Source organism: Poecilia mexicana, unplaced genomic scaffold, assembly GCF_051168715.1.
Source record: "Poecilia mexicana isolate PSO_F unplaced genomic scaffold, ASM5116871v1 scaffold_17, whole genome shotgun sequence".
Lineage (NCBI taxonomy): Eukaryota > Metazoa > Chordata > Actinopteri > Cyprinodontiformes > Poeciliidae > Poecilia > Poecilia mexicana.
In genome coordinates, this window is record NW_028263386.1 from 26,082,272 (window position 1) to 26,108,956 (window position 26,685).

The 26,685-nt window shown below is 40.8% G+C and overlaps 1 protein-coding gene across 2 annotated transcripts; it reads left to right on the plus strand.

Annotated features, from left to right (window-relative positions):
- The first annotated feature begins 1,397 nt into the window (after positions 1-1,397).
- Positions 1,398-26,545, plus strand: LOC106918796 (TSC22 domain family protein 2). Of its 2 annotated transcripts, XM_014988810.2 has the most exons (4): positions 1,398-3,735; positions 12,964-13,038; positions 23,561-23,612; positions 24,602-26,545. In XM_014988810.2, exons 1-4 carry the CDS (start codon positions 2,042-2,044, stop codon positions 24,986-24,988), a joined length of 2,208 nt encoding a protein of 735 aa, XP_014844296.2. In that variant the 5' UTR covers positions 1,398-2,041; the 3' UTR covers positions 24,989-26,545. The 2 variants fall into 2 exon arrangements, with proteins under 2 accessions (XP_014844296.2, XP_014844297.2); XM_014988811.2 differs by lacking the exon at positions 12,964-13,038.
- Positions 26,546-26,685: the final 140 nt, after the last annotated feature.

A 26,685-nucleotide genomic window follows, 5' to 3' on the forward strand; every position in this document is an offset into this window, starting at 1 on the left:
TCAGTAAAAACAAAGTATACGTAGTCAAGAAAACCTATTTCAAGAGGCTAAGATATTAACGTTTTCTAATGTTTGTACAAATGTCAGTTTTTGTAGTAAACTGCTGTGAAAAACATGTTTATTTTTTAAGACACACAAGTCAGACTGCATCTAAAATCAGTGTTGCATGCAGCACCTGCAACTCTAAACTGAACAAATTAAAAGTGGTGTTTGCTTATGGAAAGTAAACCTTAAAACGGTGGTTGTAAGAGGTATTACGAATGAACAACGGCTACTTGGGTGTCGCCAAATTGGAATCTCAACTTCTCCGACTATTCTAACTATGTTACATCTGTTAACTCAGATGTAACATAATTCCCAGCTCCGAGTTCGGACTTATAAGGTAATGGCACCATAAAAGTGCACGCCGCACTTTTCAGATTTTAAGTTGAACCCAAATATTTAGATACACCAAATAAAAAGACATACTCATTTTTCTCACTGTCTGAGGACAACCCAAACCTCTTGTTTTAGCTTAGTTAGAATTGCAAAAATTTGCTAAATGCCAGAAAACTTGGTGTCTTCTGGGTGTGGCCTTAAATTACATCCACAGGTTTGCCTCCAATTAACTGAAATATCTATTAAGTTTGTGGAAGAAAATCAAAAAAGGTTTGACCCAGATCATACAGCTTAGAAGACGTTTATTCCTGATACTGATCAAATGTGTGTAAACAAGAACATTAAAAAAAGAGTTATAAGTTTTCTGGCATTTAGCAAATAGAAATAATTTTGGTAATTCTAACTAACCTAAAGTTAACTTTAACTTGAACTCACACAGTAAGAAAATAAAGTATGTCTTATTTTATATATATAAAAAAAAAAAAAAAAAAAAAAAAAAAAAAATATATATATATATATATATATATATATATATATATATATATATATATATATATATATATATATATATATATATATATAATATGAATACGGTATAATTATGTTTGTGGCAGAATGTGAAAAAGTTCTGGGTTGTGAATACCCCTGCATATCACTGCACAGGAAAACGTTCACATATTTTATGCTAATGTCTTTATGCATTAGATAGTTATAATAATAGATCTATAAATGCTTTAAATGGTTAGTACATGTAAAAATATATTTAAAGTAAAGTAAAGTAAAGTAAAGTAAGAACTTGAGATTACCTCAGTCATATTCACTGCTTGTTAACACACTAAGTTGATTAGTCATTCGATAATAGCAATTTTTCCGACGGTTCTTGAAAGCAGCAGGATGAGTGATTCACAAACTGGCCGTACGTAAACACTCCTGCGCTGCGCTCGCTGCTTTCCCATGATGCAGCGCGGTTCCACACAACATAGCCATCTTGTCAGGAGAGAGGGAGGGAGCTGTCGGCGCTGTTAAGATTATCACTTGTTTCAAGCGGAACGTTTTGAGGTCTGTTCGCTCTTCCACTATAGATAGTAACAAAGTAAAGTGTTCTCGACGGACGTCTTGACGCTAGGGAAGTAGCTGAGACGTAGGTGCGCTTTCGTGAAGATGTCTCGTATACTTGTACCGACGTAGAGGGGGAGTGTGCGGCGGCAGCCACTTGGCTTGAATTGTTAGCTAGCTCAGTGAGTGAAGGGCTGCGGGGCCTCCTTAGCTCAAAGTAGCTCCTGCAGCTGGGAACACTCTGCGACAACGGCCGGCCGACGAGTGGACAGCCGGGGAAGTAGCAGGCCGGTCCGGGCTGACTTTAAATTCTGTACCAGTCGTCATCCAAGCAGCTTTCGGCGGTGTCAGGACCCCTACTGCTGGACAAGGAGACGCGGAGTGTGGCGTTCAGCTTCATGAAACGCAACAGGAGACCGAGAGAGGAAGAGGATGGCGCAGATTCATCTTGATTACAGCTAAATAGGAAGAGGAAAACCAGACCCGAGTGTTGGAAATAAGACAGAAAGCTTCCACCAGCTCGCTTCTTTTTGAAGGGAGGAGCAAAAAAAGAAAGAAAAAAACAAACAAACACAGCCATACGGGACCGGGAATCCGACTGGCCAACATGTCGAAGATGCCGGCCAAGAAGAAGAGCTGCTTTCAGATCACAAGCGTGACTCAGGCCCAGGTGGCGGCCGTGGGGGCCGCCGACGACACCGAGAGTCTAGACGACCCGGACGAGTCGCGAACTGAGGACATGTCGTCGGAAATATACGACGTGTCGCGAGCTGAGTACGAGCCCGCGTGCGAGAGGAGTTCCTCCGACGAAGCTCTGAATAACGTCGGAGAGGCGGAGGCGCCAGCAAACGCACCTCAGGCCACTCCGCCGCCTGGGCCGGGAGGTAACACAACCGAACTGAGGAAGGTTGCAGGCTCCGGTTCGGTTCATGGCGGTCAGAACCAGCTGGGGATTACCCCGACACCTGGGTTACCCCTCATGACTCCGTCTGGAGGGGTCCAGCATCAGCTGCCTGCTATAGCCAGCCCCAGCGTGTCAGCCAACACCTCCCAGCCTGCTGCAGGGTCCAGCTCTGCCACCTCCACGGTGAGCTGCTCATCACGCTTCAGGGTCATCAAACTGGATCATGGTACCGGAGAACCGTTCCGGAGAGGCAGGTGGACGTGTACAGAGTTCTATGAGAAGGACTCTGGGACTGACAGCATAAGACACGGCAGTGTAACCCTGGACCCTGCTGCAGAGAGGGACAGCGGGCTTGGACCTTCAGTGGGGTCCACAGTGTCCCCGGCTACTCACTCTGGTCCCGGTTTGGGGTCCATGGCGGAAGGGTCTCACTCTTCGCTACTGCCGCAGGTTCTGCATCAGAGCTACAGCAGCCAGCAGCATGCAGGCAGTACTTCGGCCACACACACTTCCTTCTCCAGTGTGAAACCCGTAACAGTTCCTTCTCAGTCATCCATAGGAGGTCTTCAGCCTCATGCGGCTCAGAGTGTGCTTCCCGTTGGACAGAACGGTCTGCCCCACTCTGAGGTCCACATACAGAAGTCCCCAATGATGCCTCCTCCTTACGTGCCCCAGCAGCCGGTTCCCGGAGTCCACCTGATCACTAGCCAGTCGTCTGGACTGGCACAGCACCAGAAGGAGTATTACCCGCAGCCTCAGCCTGCATCCATACCTGCAGGACTTCCTGGGGGACAACAGGCTCTTCCAGCGTCGAGCCTCTCTGCTGCAACTGGCGGACACATCCCGACTCCGGCTTCTGGAGTGAGTCAGGCTGGAGATGTTGGCACAGCGGTGGCGGGGGCTGTATCTGCCGGACCACCAGCGCCTCAGACTGTAGGGTTTGGAGTCCCCGTTTTACTCCCGCTTCAGACTGCGAGTCAGTACGCCCCAGCTGTACAACCTCAGCCCATGGGCCACCCTGCGGCTACCGGTGTGCAAAACGTGCCTGCAGTCGGAGTGGGTTCCAGTGCACCCGTGGGCGCCGCCGCCGCCGCTGCTGCTGCCGCCGCTGTGCTCAGTGCCTCCAGTGCAACCATGCCAAATGCTACGACTTCCAGCTTGCCTCCTGGATTGATAGCCCACACCAAGACTCCAGGGATACTGGGGGTGCAGGGCCTCCCCGCCACCGGGTTTGGACAGGTGGAGGCAAGCGGAAGGAAGTCAGAGGGAGCGGCACAGTCTCCGGTTGTGTCTGGGAGGGACGCCGGGAAGCCCTTCATGCCTGAGACCCTGCAACTCTCCACTCCTACTGTCACAAGCCTGTTTGGAATCCTACCTGTCGACGGGGAGGAGGACAGGTAACACATTCCTGCTTTCTTATGTGAAATGTTTGCAGGTTTTATCGAGTCTGACAGGATCATTGTCAACTGTGGCGTTTCTCCCTGTTAGAAGCTCAGTTCAAAAACATAGGTTGGAAAGAAATGTACCGCGCAGATCACAGGAAGCCCTTGTTGCTCATTTATCTCATCAGGTGAAGGACCTGGTTTACCTTCACCTCAAATCAGATGGATGGGAGGGGAATGCAGTGGAGCGCAGGAAGAAAATGTTGGTTTCTAGTTTGGGCCAAAAGAAAAAAAAAATGATAGAGAATCAACACTTGAGGCCAGTGCAAGGAACAAGCTGTTGAATATAGAAACCTCTTGTTTACAACTCAGAGCCTCTCTGTGTGTGTATGGTAGTGTTGCAAGTGTAATGTGTTTTTTTTTTTTTTTTTTCCAGGGAAAAGGGCATCTAGACTAGTCACACACATAAGTTTGATTTGACAAAAACGGATGCACCGATTAGGTTGTTTTTCCCTGATTTGTACCAATAATTGGTTTTCTTCACACATATCAGTATTCTGAATCCAACAAGAAATGAAAGATTTACAAGACTTAAAACGCTACATGAGGTTAGTTGATGCTTTTATAGAGGGACAAATGGTGGTAGTCCTTTGTTCTGATGCGTTTAATGCAGGGGTGCGGCCCTCTGAAGGATTTTGAGCAGCCTAACCTCAGTTCTAGAATGGAGCAAATCTGGCCTGCAAGTATCGCTGGCTGATGCAAGGCAGACACCGTTTCATTCACCACTAAATAACATCATCTTCAAAATATGAATAGATTCTAATGACTTTTATAATGTTGTTGTTTTTTTGTATCTACAATGATTTACTGGTCCGCTTTCAACAGAAAATTTACTATATTTTTTTATTATTGAGCAGATGAAATAAAAAGAGGCACATTTTGTGGCCCCCTTATGCGTTTAACTTCCTGATTTTTGCCAGTAAGTTCAGACGCCACTGATTTATTTTCACACTGTTGTGGAGCTGGCTTTAATCTCATTGTATATGTACACAGTGACAATAAACTCTAATTAATAAAAAGGGGGAAAAGTAGATTAGTTTTTGATGATCACCAATCAGAGCTGATTAAGAAAAGATCGTCTTGTTCCGGTTCCTAGTCTGTCGATTGGTGCATCTTTAAAAAGACTAACTAAAAAGACTTTAACTTCCTAAACCACTAAGAGCAAGAAGGAAAATGTAACAACTGCAAAATGAAAAACTGTCAGACATGTGGAGTGTAGATTATCCACCTGATCAAAGCAGGAGTGCACAAATGACAGCTACCAACCAATTCTCTTAATCATATTTGTTAAAAATAGGTGTTACATTTAAAAAAAAAAAGATATTGCACTCGAATACGTGAGACCTTTTTCGAGAGGAAACCCCGGGTTTAAGTGCTAATCTGGAACAAGTTGTGGAGTAAGCAGCCTGTTTTAGACAACGTGAGCGCTTCCTGTTGTATAGAATAGTTTCACTCTGACAGACTTTTCTCGCTCAGTGTGCGCCGGTGTCACTTTTTCGTTTCATCCGCCTAACAATTTATTGGTCCGGACATGCTGCTCTGACACAGGCGATCTCTTATCTTGAGGTTTGCAGTGTGTGTTGCCACGGCAATGCATGCCTGTTTAAGAAAAAAAAAAAAGGGTGGACAGACTTCACAAATTGAACCTGCCCAAAGCCGCTTCTTCTGTTTCCTAACACAGACCCCAGGATGGTGTGTGTGTGTGTGTGTGTGTGTGTGTGTGTGTGTGTGTGTGTGTGTGTGTGTGTGTGTGTGTGTGTGTGTGTGTGTGTGTGTTCTGATGGCTTTAAGGCACAGCTTGAAAAAAGAAAACGTAGCCCTCATTGCCGTGACTTAGCTCACTGTTCCGGTAGCCCTGGGCTAATCGCGGCCTCCTGTAAATGAGCTGCATGCCTGACCTTTTAATAAGCCAGTTCCTGCTCAGGAAAAATACTTTGGAATATAAACAAGCAGAGTGTTTGAGTTTGTGTTGCCACACTCGTGACAGCAGGGTTTGCACTTTTACCTGAGCTTTTTAGTGCTTTTAAACAAACACAGTTAAGAACCAAAGACCCTTCTCTTTTTTTTTTTTCTTTTCTTTCTTTCCTTTTATAACATATGCAAAGGTAAAGACTTCTGGCAGCTAACGCTTATGGACGCCGTTGGCTTTTACTATCTCCAGATACAAGCACACTCTCCTTCCTGAAGTAATCTCTCAGTTCTCAGCTGTAGTAGATGGCACACATAAGCGGAAATGATACAGTGCCTGAAATCTCTCAGTGGTTTCCATTTACAGTCGCACAGAGGTGCCAGAATCTAGAGCAGGCAGGAAATGCAGCCTGTAGAGTCCTGGCAGTAACAGTTTTATTGTGCTTCACGTTGATGTGGGTAGTTTATTGAGCTTGGAACTAATTTTAAATTCTAATTAGTCTTTTTTTTCTCTTTTAAATAAATTATTTATTCTCATGTGGTGTCTTGTGAGTTAACCAGTTTCCATTAGAGATCGAGATAATTCCTATTGAATTAATCTCATATGATGGCATAAAGAACCAAAACACATATGCCTCAATTAATTGATATTTGAAACAAAGAAGCAACAATTATTCCTGCTGATGTTAAATAACACAGTTAACTATAGTTCCAATGCTTCTATGTATATCATTGGTTTCATTTTGTTTTGTTATACTAAGCAAATGTATAATATGGTAATTTTTGGGGAAAGCATTCTGATTATGGGCAGTGCTATAAAGAGTTAATTTCAATTAATTAGTTCTAATTGATTCTTAAACAAGTTACAAATTTTAATGCAATTAATTTAAAATTTATATATATATATATATATATATATATATATATATATATATATATATATATATATATATATATATATATATATATATATATATATATATATATATATATATATATATATATATATATATATATACATACAAAAGTTCAGACCGGAACCTTTGTATTCGAGTGTTTCTGGTATGCCCGTAAATCTGACGCACAAGCAACATCCAACATCGTTAAATAAAGATGGATGATGAAGCAGTTTCTCTTGGAGGGATCGTTTCTGCTTCAAATAACGATCTGATTGGCCTCTGGAAAATACTGTTGTTGTGCTAAAAGCAGTTAGCCTGTCAGTAAAGATTGAAGCCTAAAATAGCATCTCAGTGCTTAACATGCAGCAGCAGCTCAGATGCTAACGTCAGCGTTCACAGTCCACATTTCTAAAATTAATAATCAGGCTTTCTGAAACACTTGAAAGCTAAATGACTAGATTAACATTTTGCACCAATCTGATGGCTGAATAAATAAAAAAATATATCTTTGTTTTTGAGCTCGTATGTCTGTTTCTTTAATATTTTAGCCACAAAAAAAGTTTTTGAATTGAAAATGTTGCCTATTGTGTCTAGCTTAAAAACTCTGATATCTCAGGATATTATATCTGCTACATTTATGAACTGATCACAAAAATTCTATGAAAATTCATTGCATATTTTAGTTTAACTAGTGGCAGTTCATGATTCAAATTTATATAATTTTAAAATTTATAAAATTATATAATGATTCAAATGTATATAATTTTAATCATGAAAATTGTGTACATTTTCATGATTTCGTGTTTATCCAATTGAATATTTGACCTATTAAGTTTGTCAATTCCAAGAACTTTAAAATCAACAAGTAGTAGCTGTGAACGATTTGGATTATGACGGACAAGAGCAAGTTCTGCTTGATGTTGTTGTAAACTGAAAGTGTTCTGGTTTAGTTTTCATGCTCTGTTTCATCCCAGCGCACAGATCCAGATGAAGATCGATTTAAAAAGTCCAAGTTCTACTAAATCTGCAGCTGTACGCTCCATCCTCTACTGATCCAGCTTGAATGGGAAGAAAAAGTTCCCCATTTCTGTATCGTGTACAGCTGGTTTTCTGCCATGCAGCTTCATATTCAGAAGTGTTCAACTTCTCTCTGTCACATTTTGCAAACCTGTGACGTCTCCCTTCAGTGCGAATGCTGCGTAAATGACCAAAAAGGGCAAGAAGGAAAACTTTCTGGATTAAAAGCATGTTGGCATAGCAACACTGACACATGTTCAGCTGTTCTTTTTAGTTTTCATTCTCTGCTCTCTTTCATCCAAACACAAGAGGGAGGGGAGAGTTGGTACCTCAGCAGAGCTTTCTGTGCTGCATTCACTTGCACTCAGACAACTCAATGAAACACTAATTCAGACGGCATGTTTAAATTCCACAGCGCGGTTAAATGCGTACCCTTAAAAAAAAAAAAAAAAAAAAAAACGGACCACATTATTTTCGACTGATCTAAATTAAAATGTTGAAGTCCCACATTAAAGTTATTCTTTGAAGATTTTTTTTAAATTAGTGAGCTATTTAATTTCCCTTTGGAAAGTAAATGTTTATCAAGACAAAAATAAATCAAAATTCTTATAAGAAATTTTTCACAATAATGATAAACCCCTAGCTGTATGTAAATATAATGTCCATATTTATCTTTCTTGCTAGGATAAAGTGCAGCATTTTTTGTTTCAGTCACATGCTAGGCAAGGCGCAGCAGCAGGTGGAGGAGGGGCAGTTTCAGAGAAAACTCTATCCTCTGCTGCTTTGATACGACGGAAGGATTTTGAAGGCCTGGTGACTTAAAGCAGTTTGTGTTCTTTCTTCCTCGTGTCAATTTGTTTAAAGTTTGTTTATATTGAAATGCTATGGAACTGGTTTGTACTTCCTGTTTCTCCTCTGCAGTCTGAGGAAGACGAGGCTGTAGCAGAGCAAGTCATCAACGCTTTGTCTAAATCAGCTTCGATATCCATCTAATATTTAACACCAGCTAGTTTTTACACCGTGACCAGCAGCAGACCTTCTGGTTCTGTAACCAGGTTTTCATTGTGCTTGTGTCCAGACACATGTTTAGCTTGTAGTCGGGTCTCGTCTCCCATGCTGATAAGAGGAAGGGGCTCTATCATGTCTGCAGCAGTGCTCTTTCCACTGTGCCCCTATTCTCCTGATAACAATGGGGGGGTGTCGGCCAACTTGTTGTCTCGTTATGACGCGTTGTTTCTCTGCGATCTATTTGGGGAACATTGATGGTGATCAATCAGAGGCCTTGCTGCTGCTAGTGAATATTGCTGAATGATAATCTTGTGCTCTGAATTGGTTTGCTCATCTGGTATCAGAGACTATTTCGGTTCAGATGGCTGATTTCAGTGGTGAACTGTGAGCATGTTTTCAGCCAAACATCTAAAAATGCAAGACTATACTCTGCAGAAGCTAACGCTGAAATTAAAAATAGTGGTCTTACTGGTAATGAAATGGTTACTAATGATGGAATAATTTGTATATATTTATAGCCATTCTAAAGAGATGAACAGAACCTTGTAAAAATTCAAGAAAAAGTTATCTGAAGTGCAATACCGGCTGATGCCAGTCTGATACAGAAATGTGGTACTGAATTGACTTAAAACTTTTTTCTTTTTTTTTTTTTTTTAAACAGATAAATTTACTGAATTAAAGAAACCAAAACTGACAGAAACAATAAGTGGACTGCCTTGGTCGAACATGTAAAAAATAAACTGCAACACATTTTCTTTTAAATGGTTCAGAAAGAGCAATTAGAAATACTAAATGTAATAACTAATAAAGCATGATGTCGCTCAGAGCACAAAGCATAGAATTAGACTGAATAGATTTGCCCTTATGGATGGGGCATATTGTCATGACACCCAGTCTAGAATTTTTTTGCCGGTATCAGGATTGACGGAGATGCTGATATCGGATCGGTGCATCTTTAATCTAATCTTTTATCAGATGAGGTTTGGCAGGCAGGGATCGCGCTGGGCTAGCCGTACCCACAGCTCTGAGCTGGGGGTCGCTAACGGTTCCTGTTCCTGGTCTCAGTGTTGCTGTGGATGTGTGGGTGTCACAGTGACACCAGGACAGCGTGTGCAACTGTGTTTTTTCCCTCCGTGGCCTCCACTCTTCCCTGCTACATCCTGTTTTCAGCTCTCCACCTCCTATTCACTTGATATTCCTCAGCTCGCTCCCCGCTTCCACCACCGAGGCCCTCCGCTCGCATCATATGACATTCGGTGGGCACATTTTATCTGGAGTTACCTCACAGAGAGGTTAGTGTGTGTGTGAACGCTCTCTGTGTAAACAAGGAGGGATTGACATGCTCTGTGGATCCTCTGAGCCGTTTCCTCAGAGAAAGATGTGTCGGTCTGGTCGGACCGATCCGGCTGGTCTGAAGGTCTGCCGACTTGGCTTCAGTCATCACCTCCACGCCCAGTGTGACAGCCACTCAGTTCAAGGTTTAACTGGGGTGTGTTGTTGTGTGCGCTAGATAAGTTAGATTCTCAGTAAAGTTGATGTTTGGGAAATAAAGTAATCAAATAATTAATAAATATTACTCTCCAGTAGGAGTTGGCAGTTTGGACTTTAGCGTTTTTTCATGATATTTTGAGGTACTATAGTGATTGGATGATAAAAGGATAAAATAAGGATGATTTAAAAAAAAAACCCTATGAATTCTGTTTTTTAATTTTTTTTAAGATCTGACTGTATGACAGAATTCATAGTGGTCTCAGTGTTGCCAAATATGTTTAATCCTCTTTAGCTCAATTGAGCAGATTAGATTACATGCTTAAACTATGGGACTCCTATAGTTCATTTTGCTATGCTATTGTAATAACAATAAAGATCATGATGAAAAAATGATTTATTATGTTTGGGTGACTGTATGACCCACTATGTGGCACAGCATTATAGCTCCACAAACACAAATATTTTTCTTGGAAAAAAATATTTGAAATAAGCTTCTTCAAGACGGCAAAACATTTTTTCCAGACAAGAAATTGTCCCAGAAGTTACTGCGATAAATGATAATTTTGCCACACTGAAAACTTTTACCACTAGCTTTGGTAGAAAGACAAAAAAAAAAAACGATAAATCATGGTAATGGAAATTGTTGAGCTGGTTTTAATTTATCATGTGATGAACTGATTTATTGCTTATTGTGACAGTCCTAGTTAGAAATGAGTTGTTATGATTTGCTGAAGAGTGAAAGTGAGGTATCATGTTCTGATCGGATGACATCAACCTTCAAACATTTGCCAAAAAAACAGTTATATTGATTTGTTGCTTGGTCTTCGACTTGCTTTTGGGCATTTAAAAAAAAAAAAATATATATATATATATATATATATATATGAGTTTTATCTGCTTTAAACCATGAGCTCTAAGCCGAAAGAATGGAGGGATAAACAGAGTCTTTATGTGGTTTAAATATATGCTTCGTCTTTTTCTTTATTTCTGTTTTGTTTTTCCTCCTTCCATCCTCCTCATTTCTGATATTAGGTCTTGGATTTCACATTTTGGCACCGTTCGATGCAGGCTTTTCACAAAGAGCGGCTTTCATAAACGATATTGACATGTTGTGTTTCAGACTCACAAAGAGCAGCATTGAGAAGCGAGCGCTCGCTGCTTCAAAAACAGCAGAACGATGACTCGGGTTCTTGAGGAGGACTTTGAGTCATCTGATTTGGTGGATTTGGGCCGATAGCGGAGACGTACAGAGCTCTCTAAGTTTCAGCTGCGGAGGAGGGGAGTTCTCTCCGGAGGTGTGCGTCCGCCACACGTGTGGATGTGCGCAGGTTTTTTGTTTTTTCGGGGGTGTTTTTCTTTTGCTCCAATGCCCACAAAGTGATTTTAAGCAGAGCTGTAGCAGAGAGCGAGAGTGTTTAGTCATGAGGTAATGTGACAGAGGCAGTTTGTGCCAGAGGTTTCTAGGAAAGAGCCTTGGCTGCAGTAATATTCACACACATGCTGTAGATCAACTCCACAGTCTGTGTGTGTGCACGTGTGGAGGTGGGAAGGGACCAGTTAGTTTTGTAAAAGACAACCAAGCTGTGTGTGTGTGTGTGTGTGTGTGTGTAAAGTGAGTGCATGGGGGTCAACTGGGCAGGAGTGGGGGGATTTCCTTCCCCACCCCCAACATCCATCCCTTGCTATGGAACACAGTGTCCTTGTAACCAACTGAAAGTAAATGTAGGAATGCGACGATCGGGGATTTGTTTCCGATTTCTGCTTCTCATAAAGCCTCAATGTGTCAATACGGCTTTTAGTCGTGTTTAGTTCTGTAAAAAAAAAAAAAAAGAAACAAAAATAACTGCATTTTGAATATTTCTTCAATGTTTTCTATTAGTTTCTGATGCAAACATAGTTTTTAAGAAAACAATGGAGTGTTTCTGTACAGTAAGGGGTGATGTCCCACTGTGTGTGTGTCGGAGAGCAGACAATTATTAATTTAAGACAAAATAATTAAAAAGTAGGACAGGACAATGTGGCTTAAGAAATGTGTCACAATATAAGCATTTCACATCAGTCAATGTTGCTATTTATTGATTATTTTTTGTCTTGAATATCTGAAATACTGCCAAACTGGTGGCGTGACCGTTCCTGTTTTATCCACAGTTTTCACTCCATGCCGTTATTTATCTTTAAGCAAACTTTGCTCTGTCACAATAACAAATTCTAAACCCTTTCCCCTGCCTACATCCCCCAGAGTGCCATTCGGTTCTGGATTGAAGTTCAGAAAAAGGGATTTAGTTTTCAGTTTCCGTTGAGCCAGTCAATCTAAATATCAACCAATTCTGGACACCAGCCGATAATGCATCTCAGGTTAAAAGTCTAAACCAGATGTTCCTTGTTTGTTCAGTTATAGACATCCTGATATTTTGTCACGTCTGATTTTATTCTCAATGTCTGGTTTAAAAAGTGCAGAATATCTGATTGTACAAATATTTTTCATACCAAAATGTTTCCAGCTCCAATATTTGAAAGCGGTCTTGTTTCAAATTCTTAACATTTTCACATGTTAAGAACTTAACATGTGAAATTATGAAGGAAGGAATTTAACATGTGAACCGGCTGGAGGAAGGAGGCCCATAAAGTTCAGCATCCATTCCTGCTTCATTCCACTTTAACGTGACGTTTTCTGATCGCCCTCAGCGTCACACTGACGATATTACACGGTTACCACAGCGACATTAGAGTCTTGTAATGGGATTCTAAGTTGGTAAAAGCATTTCCAGAATCAGTTCGGTGTGTTTTCACTGTTTTCTCTCTCTCTTCACTGTTTCTCTTCTCTTCTCTCCTCTCTCTTCCTCGGATGTGGTTGACACAGGAACCCCTCCACGGCTTTCTACCAGGCCTTCCAGTCTGGAAGCAGATTAAGAGACTCAAAGGCTCACAGCGATAGGTACAGTACCGAGCTGGATTGGACTGGGCCGGCCTGCCAGAGTGTAACAAAGCGCGTGCAGTGTTCAGCAGCAGTGAGCTTTGCTTTTTGACACGTGCATGGATTGAGTTTGGAAACAAAGCTTGGCAGCAGATGCAGCGCTGGCCGCCGGCCGTCTCAATAAGATCTGTCTCGCCCTGTTAATTCCCTGCAGTCGTTCTCCTGAGCTTCCTGTGACATCATATAACACCTTTGTCGCTCAAGGGATGACGAGGCGTTGCTTTCACAAGCTCTGCTAATGTTTCTATAGAGCTATCCACCAGGATAATTGCTCTCCTCTTGAGTTTCAAAGAAGAAAAAAAGTACATGGAGTCCAGAGAGGCCAACTCAAATGGTCAGACAGGTAATCGGATTAAAAACCAGTTCAACCAGTCCTTATGGGGGGAATTTCACTTCTTTCTATTCATCTTTTAAACACTTGGAGGCACTTTGAGCAGCAGTAAGAGATCCTTAGTGGGAACTATATATATATATAAAGTAATTCCCCTTGAAATATTTTTATTAGGATTCTCTGTCTAAAGCAGCACATAAATATGGAGCTGTCTACAAATTCTGGATATTGTTTGGGTAAAAATAAAACCTGAAAAGTAGTATATATATTTTCCATTTTTCATATCATTAAGTTTTAAATTCATTTATGTCTAAAACCTTAAAATGTCTTAAATTCATTCAAGAAAACATAAGTTGGCTTTAAACATGTTAATCACAGGTCTTAAATTTTGTCGTGGCAAGACTATTTAGCCTTGTATATCTTATGTTGGTGTTTTCTCGTGGGACTTTTACATCGGGCAAAAGTTTGAGTTTCACTCACCACGTAGTGTGACTCGAGGTGATTCAGGCTACCAAATCACCTCGATTCGGTGATTCGAGGTGATTCGGATCACCTCGAGTCACACTACGCGGTGTGACTCGCGTAGTAGAGTTAGTTTATGGTTAGTTACCATAAATTAACTACCATAAGCTAGTTAGCTTATGGTAACTAGCTTTTTTACGTCTGCAAGTGTAAATTTATCAGAGTTCATCTTCGCCACTGACTCGCTTCTGTTGCCAACCCATAACGATGCTACGTCCATTCTATATTGGAAAGAAAACTTGTCATTGTGGGGTTTAAGACTTTACAACCATTGTCAGTGTGAGAAACACAAAGCTGCTGCCAAGAGCCACAAAACAGACCCAAGCAATTTCACAGTTCTAGTCCCTTGACTTATGCAAAAATATACTTTGTGCATTTCTTTCATGATAAGTCTTAAATCGTATTTATAATGGTTTCAAAAATCCTTCAATGTGAGTTTGGGGTATATCTGAATTTTTGGCCCCTTCTCTCGAGAGTATCTCAAACTCAGATTAGCACAGATGCTCAACTGGATTTAAGTAGGGGTTCACCGATTGTCTTAAATTTGGGAACTCAGCAATCGGCCAATGCAGGAGTAGATCTGAAAATCAGCCACTACCCACCTGGTCACATCTGCACATTTGCTATTAGCAATAGTCACCCCACTGCTACCAACTTTCCCCCCATGTTTAGCAAATTTCCAGACAAAAAAAATCACGGTATCTACAAGTCAGGCTTTTTAAAGATCAGTGATTGGACAGAAAAGTGCAATCAGTGCCGTTTTAGATTGAAGTCTGGATTTTGATTGGGCCGTTCCAACACACCAACATGTAGTTCTGACTGGCTCAGCAATTCCAACTAGCTTGAGCTTCCCTGTCCCTGCTGATTAAAAAGAATCCATGCAGCATGATACCGCCATCACCATGTTTCACCATGGCGATGTGTGGAGTGAGTTTTTGGATAAACATAGCATTTTGTATGTTGATCAGCATCTGACCAGAAGCAACCTTGAACAAATAGCCTTGAAGCCATTTGTTCTCTAATGTAGCTTAACAAAACTCTGAGGCCAGAAACAGAGCAACAGCGTTAGAAATCAGATTTGATCACACACGTTCGGACTCTTGATCACCAGTTAGTTCCTGCGTGTTCTGAATTACCTCTTTGCTTACCTTCACAAAGTGTCATTAGCGATATATTTAGGTTTCTAGTTGTAGCATGACAAAATGTGTAAAATAGTGGTATGAATAAATTTCCAGGTCCTGCACTTACAGTTTCAAAGATCCAAAAAGCGTTTGTGTTGAATCAAACTGAGCCTGAAAAGGTTTTAATGACCGTGGGCTCAAACAAGGGTTCATGTTAGCCACCAACCAGAACAAGGAGGTGCTTGGCTTGTTTTGTTCTTGTGAAGAAGGTAAACACATGTTCAGTTTTATAGTTATTTCAGAAAGTCAGACCCAGGAAGACGTCTTGTCTTGGTTCTGGAGCTGGAAGAGAAGCGGCTTCAGTTTGATTGGAGACAAAATGGATCTGCTGTCTTCACTGCTCTGCATATCCAACCAAAAAGAACCAAATATAGAGAGTGACTGTTAGACTGGTTTCATTAGGAAGAGGTTGTGAATATACTGGTCTGTCTGCCAGTCAGTTTTCATTCTGTGGTACTCTTTCTGCATGCAGCTCACCCAGGATACATTTACTAGAAGCAGATGTTTTATGTTGATGTGTTTGTGCTAAAGCTCTGAATCCTGCTTTTTACTGACAAAACTCACCTTTGTGGTTTAATTAGGCATCAACAAAACTGCATTTAAATCACTTGAGTTTAGTACTAGTCAGATAAAAATTGAGGAAATGTCCCACACATTTTTTTCTTCTTTCATGGTTCATGTTTGTAATAGTTCCAGTGCTCCCCACACTTACTGAATACAGGATTTGACCCACGGACGATGTCCATATTGATGCCAAATTACATATAGAAGAGCGCTAAGTTATTGTCCCAAAAAGACAACACCACAAAAAGACTGTGTCCTCACTCCGTAACAATTGAGAACCAAAGGTAGTTTTCTGCAGGTTCACCAGACCATTGGCCGTCAACTCCCTACTCAGACAAGCCGACATAGTCTGTGGCCTCTTAGGGCTGCTGGGATGGGTCATAACTACCGTTTACCATCAGGACAGTTTGCAGTGATATCGGCAAATTTGAAAGTGAAATTTGAGGAGGAAAGTCGCATTTCGTGATGAATCAGATTTTGCCTGCAGCAGTTGGACCACAAGGTCAATGTGCGGAGAACATGTGGAGCATGCTACCCCGATTGCTGCACAAACAGAGTTGGCGAAAACGGTGTGAATCTTATCGTAGGAGGCGATCTAAATGCTAGGACATATCCAGGTTAAATTTTTCAACCAGTGGCGATCCGTGAACTTTACTTTTAGTAAACTTCCACACCCACAGAGGGTCTCTGTGTACTCTCACTCCATACGCTATGAAACCAGAGTATTCCCGTTTGCTCATTGTTTTCCAGAAGATAATGCTAAAGTCAGTAGAAGAAATAAGTTTATGGAGTGACAATCTATGTAATGAACTTGGCTGCTCAACCTCCAAATGCTGTTCAGTGTTTTTTATTGCCAAGAAGGAGCATTGCTGCAACAACTGATCAAACACTAATTTCCTCACTTAGATGCTAAGTTGATGGTCAGATCTCTGTGGTACTTGTAGCACCATAAAGTTGTAGTTCTAAACAAGGTTTAATGTCCGTACTGTATGTGCAGTCTCAATGTTTTCAAGACTGCTTTGTTGCAATCAGCACAGTTTTTCACTGAAATCTTCTTCTGTTCCTTGATTGCTGTTTGAATCTGAAGAAAATGTCCAGCTGACAGTGTGGGAGGGCAATAGCGAGGGGCCCCTCTTTAAAGGAACTGAACTTTGCTGTGATGACATTTACAAAAATGGAAAAGAAACAGCTGAAAGCATAAGTGAGTGACAGGAAATGAAACTGCTTTAAGAGGAATATACAGCTGACACACCGTCAGCAGCCAACTGAGGAACTGTACATTCCAAAAAGTAATCAATGCACGTCTCGCTTTTAATGGCTGCAGCTTTAGCATGAAGCGGATCAGTGCCGTCTGTTTTAACTGAACCAGAACAAAGCCGGGAGATGAAGCCAGCGGCCTCGTTACAAGCATTTAGCTTTTCTTCTGCTTCTCTGAGCGGTTGGTGTTGTGGAGACGCCAATCGTCCGAGTCTGCTCGCGTTTCCATGGAAGCTGGGGATAACTAACAATGTGTTTGGGCCAGTGTGTTTTGAAGATCTTGGTGTTGATGACCCCTCGTGTTGTTGACCCATAATTGTCTGGTTTTTTTTTTTTGCTCGGGCTTGTTTGGGGTCCGTTTCCAACGTAACAAGATGAAGTCATGGAACGGGTTTAGTAAAATCCCAAAGAAGAGCACAGATTTAACCTTTGAGCCATTTTTAACATAATGGATATTCTAACCAGCAGTTTTTTATTTTTTTGGTGATGCACCCTTTCCATTAGAATCTAACTACATAGTCAGCTATTTAACGTTTATTAGAGACTAAGACATTGATCAGACTTTTTGCGCCAGTCAGCTTCGATTTTGTTTTCATAAACTATATTCAGTTTTTGATTTACCTTGTGGGTAAAACGAATTGACCATTAAAATGTTTAAACTTTCAGTTATTTCTCTTAGCATAACTGAAAGTCTGCAAATACAGGAACTTACAAAAAACAACTAAAAAGAAGGTTTCCTTTACCAGCCAGCTCATACATGACTGACTTTATTTTGCAGACAGGAAAATGTAATGTGCACTATATTAGTAGATAGTTCTTCTATCATTTCTTTCAAATTCAAAAATATTCTAATGATCCCAAAGGAAAATTAAAGTGTTGTCTCATATTAATTTAAGATTCTAAAAGTAAATAAGTAGTAAAAAGTAAACATAAATGGCTAAAAAGGAACTATTTACTTTTTAACTTTAGAGTTAAATAGTGAATTATTAGTACATACAATATATATAACTGTATATTTGACATTTATTTCAAATATACAGCTTGAAATGACATGAAATATTGAACAAGAGCGTGGTTACAATGCCAGCAGCTCAGCAACATTTACACACAGTCACAGGTGTTTTGAGGATAGATAGAAGAGAAACGGGGGGGGGGAAACTCCTCATAGTTGCAGGTCTGCTTTTTGTTTGTCATGTGTGTTCACAGTGGTGCTGTGTCATTTGTCTTAGAGCTCCATTCATTCCATAAACGTCAATAGATGCTCTCTGAAGTGCTTTGAGGCAAACAGAAGTGCTGAGTTGTAAAGAGTGTGTCTGTAGGTTCGTGCAGGAATGGGTAGAGTGATGACAAGTAATTGCCTCTGTAATAATATGTCCTTTTAGCCGATTGGGTTTTGTTACTTTTAGATGGAAAGAAAATAACTTGGCAAACTGGCATCTGCAACTTGAAAACAGGTATTGTGAGTTTTACCTGATGTTTTACAAGGTGGACACAACCAGCTCTGATGATGGGGAACTTTTCCTGTAAATTACAAATGAAATGATCTAGAACTGACTCTATAAGTGCAGAAAAAGTTTCAGTAAATGGTTTATAAACAGTCAACTACTTCCTTTTTTTTTTCCCTTCAGTCTTGGGTTCTAACCACAAACCCACCAGCTCCCGGTCATTTGATTTCCTTATGCCTTGTTTGCTGAGACGAAGCTCTAAATAGAAACGTGATGTGACCCTCAGTAGTTTTACAACTCGATTCATTTGCATGACATTGCCACCCAAATTATGCTTTGAAGCTTACTTGGTTGCAATTTTTGTACTTCCTCTTTATGTTCTCTGACAACTCATGGTGCATGCTTGTGTAAGAATGCGTTTAGCACAACCAGTGGAAGTTGTCTGTCAACTGAAATGAGAAAAACACCCACACTATATTTAATTTGAATATCCTTTATTTATTCCAAAGGGAAAATAATTTTTGTAACTCTTATTATCCAAGTATCTTCAAAGGGTCATTGAGACTGAAAATCTTTGGGCAAGAAGAATCTCCAGTAGCAGTCAGTCCTGCAGCAAGTCTCAAGAGGCCTCCGACTGAAGACTGTTGCTATATGACGGTGTCATGACTGTCAGGACATGCTAACGGCTCCATATCCAAAAAGCAGAGATATTTTACAGCAATATGTTCAGAATGATACAAATAGGGCTGAAGCAATTAACCGTGATTAATCAATTGTTGATTTGAAGTTCAGTTAATGGTTAAGCGATTGCTAGACTGTCCAGCCTAAAGAAGGCCATTTGTTGGAAAAAAAAAAAAAAAAACATACTCCGACCAGTAATTCATCCAGAACTGTACAAAAAATATTAAATATTGCTTTTAAGATAAAAACCACCATGTTTTACCCAGAACTCATAAACTCCTAAGATTCACTACAAGAATGTTATGTTATTGCATTTGAGACAATAAAATATTTTATTTTTAAAAATAATTTATTTGCATCTTAATGCATTTCTAATATTGTATGTAAATAGTTAAATGGGCAAATGAAAAATCTGCACCATGTGCCATTTTTTCATTCAATAAGTTGATTAATAATCAGAATAATTGATAGAATTATCGATTACTAAGATAATCATTCGTTGCAGTCTTAAATCAGCAGTTTTTGGCAAGCACTGCTAATCCATCTCATTTGCTTTTGCTGCTTCTCTTTACACATCAGCCTCTTATTAAGCTCCTCTGGAATTTAGGGTCATAGATCAGGTATCTTTTGAGCTTCTGAGATGCTAATCAAAAGTCTCATAACTTATAAATGGAGTTTATCTGTGTTATGGACAACTGCAAACCTACCAAGACATGTTGGAAAAACCACACTACCTGTTCACTACCTGTTCAAGCTGGCACTGTTTGAGTATATGTGTAATGAGCTGTGTTTCAATTAAACTTAGTTCATTGCACAAATTGGAGCTACAAAATAAATTTGCGCAATGGAAACACATCTATGTTGAAAAAACTCATTATTTTTGATTTTGCTACAATGAGATGGTTTTTCTGCCACATTGAAATGGATCTATTTACATCATGCGAGTCACATGATTAAAAGCAGATGTTACTACTGGCAAAACGACTGATGGATAGATAGATGGATAGATAAAAACGTTATTCCCTGAGGGAATTTACCCTGAGGGGTATTGTAGACAATTTCTCTGAAAAAAAGACGACAGAAAGTAGCAGGAGGAGGATGGTTTGTTTTGGGGGTTTTCAGATCGTGTGCGGTCAGAAGATGCACCGTTCATAAAATGTTGTGCGTCAGTCAAACATGTCGAATCCGCAGCTCTTCTGTAAAATCACAGAGAACAATTTCCCTAATACACAGCACATGTAGCCACTCCCTAGTGTAGGAAGATTGTCTGTCTGCCTGAATAAGACGCTGATGTCTCACCTCTGATGACTGATGGATGATGAGCAGTACTACCATGGATGAATTATTATTATTTCTCGTGTAACTGTTTATATTTGTCGCTGCCATGATTTTTAGTGACTTATTGCGTGAACAAGCTTATTCAGTGTGATTTTTAATTTCTTATTTAATGGAAACACGACAAGTTCAGAATATCAGCAGAATATATTCAAATATTTGCACTCATTTGCAATGGAAACGCAGCTACTGATACATTCACAATATAGGGGAAAAAGTTGAAGGGCTGTGAATGTACTGTATGCATCGCCATTGACCAGGTGAGGTTATGCAACGCCATGACGTCAGGATCTCGCCTGCCGATCTCTGCTCTTGTCATATCACCCGGGAAGGCTGACTGTAAAGCGCGTTGCCACAGCGGGAACCCTGCTGCTCTTAAACACATCAGCAGATCCGTCACAAATGACAACAATTTGATGGCCCCATGAGATTCTCGCCCTTCTATACTTTGCTATCTCTAGTGGACTTTTATTGGCATTCCTGTTTAACTGCCAGTGCTGTATGGGAACCCGTATGCAGAGCTTGTAAATGTCAGCCGTGTTGATGTAGAGGTTTACAGAAGTATCTGTTGCACAATCAAGAGTAAGCTGAAACCCACATTAACATTATGTTTCATTTCAGCCCAGCCCATTAGCTTCAGAGGCTCAACTTTACACACTGCAGTACCGACACAGTCTCCTTTTGAGGGGACTGAGTTGAGGACGGATGGATTTCTGTACTGATTCCTCCCCCAAAAGCATAAATAAATTTCTTCAGTTACTCGTGTGGTTTCCAGAAGCCTCTCCTCCTGCTTACCTGAAATAACTTCCAGTTGTTCTTGGAAGTTCTTTAATTACCAGATGGTGTCCTAATATGGCATTGATAGGTTTTTGTTTCTCTGCTTGCATCAGCGCAACTACTACATCTGCAGCTAAAGCTGCGAGCATCAACCCAAACCTTCAGGGTTCAATAAGAATCTGAGCCCACAAATCTTCTACGACTCCATAGGAACGATTGTTGTGTTATCAATGTTTTCCGGTCACCATAGTTACAGATCCGTCACTGGCACAAGTCCCACTGACGGTACGCACTGGTGTTTTGAATTTTCCTCGTCTTCTAGTCCCTGATGTGATTACAGGAGTTCTGCAGGAAAAGCTCCAGGGAAGACGACTTCATTCTCTCTCTCTCGCTCTCTCTTTATTTTTTATTTTTTCAATGTAGAAGTGAGATCATTGGGAGTTCTGGGAGGAGGAACCACAGCAGAAGATCTGTCACAGTTTCGGTTATCTGAATGATTTTAGGGTACCTAGATGAACGTCTAACCGCAAACATGAGAATGTTTAATACGCAGATTAAGTGTTGCTCAGATCTGATTTGAGAGTTGTAAGAGAAATTTCGTGTGGTTTGTTTGTGCCATTGTCTCTTCAAATTACAAATCAAGTCATGTCATTTCCAGAAGTAGGCAAATAGTGGGCTGGTGTGAACCCAAACACACTGGGGCAGTGCGGAGCAGTAGGGTGTACAAAGTGTGTTTTTTATTTTCTGTACTGTCAAAAGCCACTGAAGCAACAAGGGTGGAACCCAGAGTCCATCAGCTCTTTATTTTATAGACTCAGAGGAAGAAAAAAAAAATCCATTAGGGAGGAAAAGTTTAGGAGAGCTCACTGTGCCTAAATTAAACACACATTTTTCGCAGCTTTGGGTTATGAAACGGTTCGTTCTCGTGGTGGTGGTTGGGTGGGGGGGATAATGTGGTCTATGGGGCGGGGGGGGGGGAAGAATTGAGAATAAATTTATGTCTTGAAGCGATGGGCGTGTGTCACAGAGTGAATCTCTCGTAGCGGGCGTTCAGGAGCCGTGTGAGGCCAGGTGGCCGGGCGGGCCATGTAGCTTAGTCGTGTCTTAGGAACGAATCAGAGGGAAGGAGAGAATAAAATGAGTGACGAGTTGTCATGGCAGCAGAGGTATGGGAAGCATTCCTCCCCAGCACATCCCACTGATAACAATCAGCCGAGTGCTTCCGCCCGTCTCGCGCACACCAGCCGGACGGACTGCAGAGGAACAGGACATCTTGTCCCCAGTAGGGGGTAGAGGGTAGGGTTCAGGGGCTGACGGGACGGGGACTGTGCTGCAAGGCATGCTGGGATTGAGCTTCACGTCTTACAAAAATATTGAGTGTTTCAGAAACTCATGAGAGTTTGTGGACAACAGTTGGACAGTTGGTTCAAGTCTGACTGATGCAGCTGGACACAAAGCTCTCTGTCGCCCTCTAGTGGAGAAAAGTAACTTTGCTCATACTTCAGTGTTTTTCAAAAAGGATTCGTATTTTGTCTCACTTCCACACAATTCAGTGTTTTATGTGACAAACCAACACAAGTTGTGAAATGGTAGGAGGTTAAATAAATCAAAATCATTGATCAATATTTATGTTCTGATAACTGCACAGTATCTTTATCTTGTGCAGTATATCATTACTATTAATTGCTGTTATTGGTAATCTTGTTTTATATATTTTTATAAGACTTTTGGAAGACTTTTGTGTAAACCTGCATATCTCGATGCTGCGGTTACACGCCTAAGTTTCCCCTCTGTGGGATAATAAATTTTATTCTATTTGTATTCACGCCTCCTGAGTCAATACTGTGTAGAACCAACTCACTGAGATTACAGCGGAGTAAAATTTTGTGTCCTTTTTTCCTGTTTGTTCCCTGCAATAACAACTAAGTGCTTCTAATTAAGTGACGACTTCTGCCGGTTTCTTTTACTGGATTTTATTTGCCATGTTTTTCAGATAAAAGCCGTTCCTTCCACTTCCTAACTTTTTATCATCTTTAAATATTACCGGACATATCGGATGTTCCTCCTATAAAGTATTGTGCCATTATAACCAAGTTTGTTTTCTCCATTTTTTTCACTTCTGTGTTTTCTTCCTTTGTGTGATCAGCACCCAGAAAATCTCAGATTTTCTTATGAAATTTTAACACTGATTATGTGTCATAAAGACGATGTTTACCCTCTTTACTCTGTTATAAAATAACTTTTTCCTTTATATACGCGCTGACCGATGCCATCTACACTGTCCAGACCGATTTCTTGTATTGGGTGTTTTGTTGTTGTTTCAGGATAAATGACCAACTTCTGCAGGGAAGCTAAAGCTGATCTAATTCCTTCTTTCTTTTTTCTTTCAGTGCCTCTGGAACCAACATTGTTGCCATTGATAATAAAATTGAACAGGCAATGGTAAGCTCATCAGTTATTTGTTCTCTATAAGAAAATATTCTAATTAAAATCATCAGAATTTTAATGTATTTCTTTAATTCATTGCCAAAAGTGAAACTTCCAACTTATTTAGATTCATGAGAGTGAAATATAGATGAATTATGGATTTTACAGGTTGCAAAATCCCACTATTCAGTTTGTTAGAAAAATTAAAATATTACATCAGAACAAATGAAACTGATTTTAATACAGAAATGTGGAGCTACTTTAAGTATGTCCATCTACTGTACTATTTGGTTGGGGCTCCTTTTGCATGAATTACTGCATCAGTGCAGCGTGACATGGAGACAGTCGGTATGTGATTCTGCTGAGGTGGAATGGAAACTTTCATTGCTTTTGACTTTGTTTTTTTTGCAATCTTTTTCTCCAAATGTCTTCCTTCCTGTCAACTTTCTCATATGCTTTTTGTCGGACTTCAATAATTATCTGCTGCACTACTGAGTCGGCATCACTCCTCATGATTGTGTTCATCTTAACACCACATAGAAGTTTCTAAAAATTTTGTTTTACTTTAAAAAAAAACACTTTTATTACCTTCTGAACAATAAAAATTAATAGACTATTTTAATGAAATGAACAAAGTCGTCAGAAATTTCCAATATATAGAATCAAAACATGAATACAGTCTTCCATGTTTGCCTTTACTACTAGGAACACTTATTTTCCCAGACTTTTTTTTATTATTTTGTTCAAAAAAAAAAATGCTCAGCAACACTTTTTCCTAACATTTTTTTTATTTTTTTCAATTTTTTATTTTTTTTTTAGTAATCCTCCAATTCTTAAAGAAACAGAATTTTGGGTTGACATTAGCTGTCAATCGCTAAAATGAAAAAGTTTCAGATTTTCTATTAAATTGAAATAAACCAACTGTTAATAAAATCAAGTAATTTTTGTGCTGCGCCGAAATTGGCCTGTTGAACCACCTGCTCCTTTCCGTGTGTTTTGTGCAGGACCTGGTGAAAAGCCATCTGATGTATGCAGTGCGTGAGGAGGTGGAGGTGTTAAAGGAGCAGATCAAGGAGCTGTTTGAGAGGAACTCTGTGCTGGAGCGGGAGAACGCCGTGCTCAAATCTCTGGCTAACAGCGAGCAGCTGTCTCAGCTAACGGCTCAGACCGGCGCCGCCTCAGCCGTCGCTGCCGCCTCGGCCGTCGCTGCCGCCTCGGCCGTCGCTGCCGCCACTGCAGCCGCTGCCGCCACTGCTGCCGCCACCCCTGGGTCCACCTCCGCCCCCGGCCTCCAGCAGCTCCACCCCAAACCCCAGCAGCCCCAGCCTCAGCAGCCCCAGACTCAGCTCGACGCTGGCCAACAACCGCAGCCCAACGTCACCTCTGCTTGAAGTGCGTCTGCCCTGCTTCGCACAGGGCAGAAACAAAGTATCTCCTTGTACAACTTAATATAATTAGTATATGTGAAATTAAAAAGAAAGAAACTGTCTTTAGCCACCAGCTTGACCACAAAGTACAGTGCTTATATATGTGTGTGCGCGTGTGTGTGTGTGTGCGCGCGCAAGCACGTGTGTGTGTGTACGTGTGTTAGCAAGCGAGACTGTGAACTGGTTTTGAAATGTATGCGCGTGTCTGTACTGTGGGCCTTTCCAGTGTTAATGCAATCATCAAAGGGTGTGTGTTTGAGACTGAGAGAGAGAGGGAGGGAGAGGGAGGGAGATGCTAACTGGAAGTGTGAGAGGGGCGCGTGGCAAGCAGGCTGGAGCGGCTTCAGAACCAAACCCAAACCGCTCAAAGGGGTTCACCGGCAAAAAAGAGACAGACAGGAAGTAGAAAAAAGTGCTTATTTTTTTAAACGAGACAGAGTCGGGAGGGGTTAGCTGCTCAATGTCGGGATCCAAGAACTGGGAGAGTCTTTATTTTGTTTCTGTCGGCGCGCCAACACTGCTGCCGTCACCTTGCATCAAGTCCAACTCTCGCATCAGTCCTCCTCAGTTCTACTGTTATTAGTGTTTATTTATTACAGGGCTGCTATTTCCACAAAATGAACAATTCCACGAAACCTGTTAAATAGTAGCCCGGTGACTCTTCTCCTTCTTCTTCTATTGTTTTACAGTGTTTAAACAGCTCAGCCTCTTCCCAGGCTGCCCTCTGTGAAGACAAATAAAATGTAGGCAAAATAAAATGAAAATTCTGACAAATGTTTAACACTAACTCAGATATCACGCTGCAATTGCCAATTCATAGCTTGAGCTCAATTGAATGTACATTTTTGTATAGTATAAAGTATTATTTGCCTTGATGGGCGACAGCACCTGTCGACGTCAGATGTTAATATAAGCCAGCAAAGGGGGGAGGAGTTGAAGAAAACCCACTTATTTGATCTTAAAGTGAATTTAAGAGTATTACCATGCCCCCCCTCTTTACTTTCAGTTTTAGCTCCACTGGTTTTCCTGTGGGAAGCGGGGCCAACGGAGGGAGGGAGGGGGAAGAAGCTGTGAAATCATCCAACATACTTCAACGTACGTCAACCAAAGATTAAAAGCTGTGTAAATCGATTTCTTTTGAGATGCACACGATTTTTTTTCTTTCTTTTTTTTTTTTTTTTTACTTCCTCCTACACAAAAATAGTTTCGTTGCTGTTCAGCATGTTCTGCATGATCTGTAACCTTCAAACCACTTTCTTACCTCATTTTTATTCAGCACTCTTGTTGTAAGATAGTCTGAACAGTGTAAATGATTTGGGGGGTGTAAGGGGAGGGGAGGGGGTTTCTGTTGCCGAGCAGCGAGTTGAAAATAAAACCTAGTGTTGCCGACACTAGTCGCAGACAAAATGAAGTGAGCCATGTTTTTGTTCAGTTAAATGGTGTTTGAATTTCATATGCCAATAGTTTTGTTACTTTGCAAAATTTTATTGTATTTAAATAAAAGCAATATTCCGATTCCAAGATGTGGTTTCACTCGCTCTCAGGTGCTTGTGTGGCTCGGCTCGTGTTTAAACATTCCAACTGGTCAAAGCAGCCAACGTGTGTCCGGTCAGGATTACAAAAAACACCTCATAACTCCACCCTTGTTAGCTTTTGGCCTT